The sequence below is a fragment of the Mytilus edulis genome, chromosome 4 (genome assembly GCF_963676685.1).
Source record: "Mytilus edulis chromosome 4, xbMytEdul2.2, whole genome shotgun sequence".
NCBI lineage: Eukaryota > Metazoa > Mollusca > Bivalvia > Mytilida > Mytilidae > Mytilus > Mytilus edulis.
The window spans coordinates 55,776,863-55,782,200 of NC_092347.1; the positions used below are offsets into that span (position 1 = coordinate 55,776,863).

General features: G+C 33.3%; 1 protein-coding gene across 1 annotated transcript; it reads left to right on the forward strand.

Moving 5' to 3' along the window:
* The first annotated feature begins 216 nt into the window (after window positions 1-216).
* Window positions 217-5,338, forward strand: LOC139519989 (uncharacterized). The gene is made up of 4 exons (XM_071312325.1): window positions 217-367; window positions 1,946-2,007; window positions 2,610-2,679; window positions 3,104-5,338. Exons 1-4 carry the CDS (start codon window positions 354-356, stop codon window positions 4,878-4,880), a joined length of 1,923 nt encoding a protein of 640 aa, XP_071168426.1. The 5' UTR covers window positions 217-353; the 3' UTR covers window positions 4,881-5,338.

Sequence of the window (5,338 nt, forward strand, 5' to 3'; positions counted from 1 at the left end):
ATTTTCATTTAAAAAAAACTAATGATCGTTGAATTGTCCACAGATTTAAACTCGGTATTTCCACATTAATCTAGGCTAAACAAATGATTGCTTGACTAACGCAAAACTAAATTCAAACGTGTGTATTGCACTGTCTGAGATTTACAGCATGTAGAATGGATAAGCTGGACGGAAGTTAACGTCACAATTGAAGACCCGATCAATTGAAGAGACGTTGTCAATGTGACGGCACCTCCCCTCACTACAGAATTCCATCTGTACCATGACCGTTTGATGTTATTTTACAAGAAGCCAACATAATCGAATTATTTCTGTCAGTGTATTATACTATACAAGAATTACAGAAGGAAAAAATGAAGAAGAATCGGTATGCATATTTAGCTTTATTTAAGTTAATATTTATTTTATATAACGTCCTATAGTATCAATTGTGATCATTATTGAAGGCACGTAATAGTCAAAGTTGTAACTGAGTGCGGAAATATGAAGATAGAAAGACGACAACACTAGATGTCCGAAGTGTGTTTTCAAGCTACATTTGTATCAATATCTTTAGTACAGAGGACTTGTTATATATTATAAGTTACAATTGTCAGTTAAGAGTGTGTGCATGAAAAAATATAAAACTACACCAAACATTTCCCTTTATGGTATTCGTCAGATGTTGCTAGAACAAAACAGTTAAATAGAAGGTGAAACATAAGTGTAAGCTTATAATTAGCTTAAAATTAAAAAAAATATCGGATGCATTATGGCCAAAGTTTGATTTTAAAATTAATAAAATATTTAATGCATGTTCCGCACAACAGTCTTACACAGCATATTAAAATATGATTGCTGTTTCTCAAGATAGTTCTCCATCCATCAACGAAAAGACCGTGTTCGAAATTTGGTTTGATTTAAACTTGTCTTGCAATACTTCGATACTTATATATCATGATATCTTCCGATCCCAAATTTAAAAAAAATACACGTGATATGTTATATTCTTAAGATAAACCACCCCCTATTACTGACTGTTGGTACTGCAGATGTAATAGGTATATATACATGTACCACGAATTAAATATGCTGTACACTATTGTCTAAATCTATTGTATTGTAAAGGCAGTTGGAAACGTAGACAAAATTCAGCAGTACGATTGTTTGTTACGGAAAGTAATCAGGTATTGGCGACCGTGCCTTCAAAATAGATTATCCCGTCAAATTTTGTATGTGTCTGTCCCAATTAAGAAGCCTGTTCATATTTGATTTTCGTTCATTATTTTGTACATAAATCAAACCGTTAGTTTTCTGGTTTTAACATTTCATATTTGTCATTTCGGGGCCTTTTATAGTTGACTATGCGGTATGGATTTAACTCATTGTTGAAGACCTTTCGGTGACCTACAGTTGAAAATTCTCTTGTGGAGAGCTGTCTTACTGGCAATAAAACCACATATTTTTTTTTGAATGCACCACTTACGATAGTAGAGGGGCATTATGTTTTCTGGTCTCTGCGTTCGTTCGATCGTCCCTCCGTCTGTCCCGCTTCATGTTAAAGTTTTTGGTCAAGGTAGTTCTTGATGAAGTTGAAGACCAATCAACTTGAAACTTAGTACTCATCTTCCCTATGATAGAGTGGCTCTTGTTTTATATGCGAAATTGTAATATTATGTAAATGTTTTACAAGAGGTGAGACTCAAATAAAATATTGTCTTGTCTTGTCTATGATATGATCTTTCTAATTTTAATGCCAAATAATAGTTTTTACCCAAATTTCACGGTCCATTAAACATAGAAAATGATAGTGCGAGTGAGACATCCTTGTACGATGAACACATTCGTCCATAAGATATACATTCATGTCTTTGTGAATGTATCAAACCATTGTTTTAGGTATAATCTGACTAAACTTGACTAATTTCAATCAATTTGGAAAATACTTATTATTTTTCTTTTTTAGTGATCAGGTAGAAAATACTAATCCTAAGGTTCAACGTTGGACCAACAAGACACCAGAAAGAAGTAAGTTGAAAACGCGCTTTATGTTTATTCTTAGATATTTTGGGTCATATATACCGTCTTTTTAAACAAATGACTTTAAAAAAAAAAGAACATTAGAACATATATTTACTGTTGTTTTAAATCGGTATTGTTGCCTGAACCTTTTTTGTTTAATAATTAAGCTGAAACTATACTTTTCGACAAAATTGTTTTCCTTGTGTGATTATAGTTGTGGAGATATACTTGAAATTAAGGTATTAATGGTTAAATGGGCAAAAAAAATCATAACAAGAGAACACAAGTTTTTATTTTTGTTTGGAGGTTATGTGTTGGATTGCTGTCTTGTTGATATTCTCACTAAAATTTCGATAAAACAAAACCAACGATTTTTCCGAAATAAAGGCTATTACAGTGTATGACGGAATGATTTCTCCTCAAACAAACGAAGAACTTCCGACTTGCCTACGGCAACAGGGAGGTTTTTTCAAAGGTCTTATGTACTTTCAATTTACTTGTTCATGTATTTTTTTTCAACTGCTTTTTATTGTATATTCTTTACAATTTTTATGAATTCAATTATCATACTGCATTCATTCCTAACACAAATAGATGTATTTTTGTAGGCACGCCAAGGAGCAAGAACCCCACGATAGATTGCGAAACATTTGATAGGATATTGAAGACAGGAAAAGAGTAAGTTTTATGTAGACTAATTTTTTCATAAAAAGGAATAGACTTTGAGACAATATCAAAATATTTAAAGATAAAATAAAATCATAAGTTTTATGTAGAATAATTTTTTCATAAAAAGGAATAGACTTTGAGACAATATCAAAATATTTAAAGATAAAATAAAATCATAATTATAAAGTACTGCAATATATCGTATATAATTTTATCAGTCAAAAATTATATATTGTACTAGTTTTAGGATCGTTAATCTATATTCTTATGGATTTGTATTTGTAGCCACTGAATGCTGTTTTTTGTCATAATCACTTTATAAACACGTTTCAATGAATATATGTAAACCATGAAAAAATATTCCAATTTTTATGTCAAGAACTATTCATTAAATTATAATTACGATGATTAGAATAACAAAATATTGTTTTAGGTTGCTTGCCAACTGGAAGTTCTTAGTTGAAGAAAATGGGCACGCCATCGAAACAGCCATTAACAAACTACAGAATATGCAACCAAGCGAACTATCGGACAATAGAACTAGGAAAGAAATCGAGCAACATATCGATTTTCATCATGCTGACAGGAATGTTATGCAGAAATGCATGAACCATTTACAGTGGTCAATGCAAGACCGACTGAATTTCTTGAGAGATCAGCAAAAATTTCTTCTGGATTATCAGAATACACTGGAACATATTTTTAACTCATTTGAAAAAAGTAAACAATCAAGAGTTCCAGATCCATTTTCAAAATTCATACTTGATGTAAAACTCAATCATTATCACATGTTCAACGAAGAACTGCTTATTACTTCAAAAGAGCGCGCTAACAAGAATGCCAGACGTCTGATCGAGACCAATACTATCAGCATTGGAAACACAAATGTATACATGGGAAGACTGGGCAGGGCAAACATTTTGACACCAATTTATGAAGATAGATTTGAATTGGATGAATGCTTTACCGGGAAATGTTTCGACCCTCATTGTACTTGCTATAGGTCTGAATCAGTACTTAGCTTTGAAAACCACGAACTTGATATAGAATGTCAGTTGTATGCATTTGAAGAAAATAGCAAACGAAATGAAAATGATGTAAGAAAGGAGGGGCTTACACACGAGTTGCATAAACAATCTCAGAAGTCTAAGATTCCGATTCCCGTGAAACAGTTACCTTACAAGAAAATGAAACACATGAACGAATCCTCAGCAACTCAACTCAAACTTCCGCCACTTTTAGCAAACAAACCAATAAAACACACAGATGAATCCTCCTCAACTCAACCGAAACTTCCGCCACTGCTACCAACCAAAATGAAATACATGAATGAATACTCCTCGACTCAGCTCAAACCACCAGCACTGTTACCAAACATAAACAACGTGGACGAATCATATTCTGCTCCAATAAAATCACCAAACAAGAAGATAACATCATGCTGGGAGCCTCTAAAACTTCCACCGTTGTTGCCGGGTCAAAAGCAAAATTGCAAGGTCTCTAATTGCCCTGTTATTCCACCAAAAATTCTCCAACCGTTAAAGATGCTACCTCAAAACATAAAAAGGACATTAAACATAAATAAGGACAGGAATGAAAAGAAAGAGAAAACCAAAGTCATGTCAATGAGACCAAGGCCTAAGTCAGCTTTGCGAACGATTGCAGGGACATCAGCTTCCAATGACATATCAAACGTAAATTCAGAATTAGCCATGGATAAGATGAGCTGGATTTCTGTACCCCGTGAGAGAAATTACAGATATTCAAAGCTTCAAAAAGATTCAACTAAAGATTGCTTTATACCTAAAGGGCCAGGTGACAAAGTTAGTAAAGTTATCTATGAAAGGTACTTAACATTAAGAAAGCAAGTAAGCAATACCGGAAAACAAACAGAAACGGAAAAATCGGATAACTGCCCAGAATTCAACCAGCATCGTACAAAGCTGGATATAAAAGTCGCAAATAAATATGCTGCAGAAGAAAATTTTGACAAGGTATTCGACCAAGATACTACAATTGTACAAAGCGAAGGTGGTACCGGGAATGATTGTCAATATGCGACAAACCAATCTCCTTTTTCTGATTGGCAGGTTACAAACATCGGTTTGGAAAGCGAAATTGAAACAAAATATGTTCCTATGCCACCTAAAACACCAAAACCGAAAACACTAAATACCAGAATTAACCAGTACAGCAGGAAACGTTCATGATTATAAAAATACATGTTACAGCATTTTAGCCTGACAAATTAAGGTAATTTAACTAGATCCTTAAACAATGACATTCTGGTTCTGAGATGCACTCTGTCAATAGAAGATGTGCACTCGTAAACCAGTTAGGCCATCTCAAGTAAAACAGTTGTTATACGGATTTGTCTTCAATTCTAAATGTCCTGTGATAAGCAACTTCCCCAATCTGCTCGAAGCAGCAAGCAAAGACAAAAAGAGCTGAAACACAAATAGAATGGACAAAAAATATGAGTGACAAGCATATATATATATAGTGTAGAGGTGGCATGTAAAACAACCCATTTACCATAGATGAAATATCTAAAATAACATCAAAGATAGAATCAGATTACTTATCAACTAACGTAGATTTGTTCTCAATCTGTAACAGTAGTATTCAATATTGTATTTTGTTCTATTTTGTTTCAATCATGAATGTA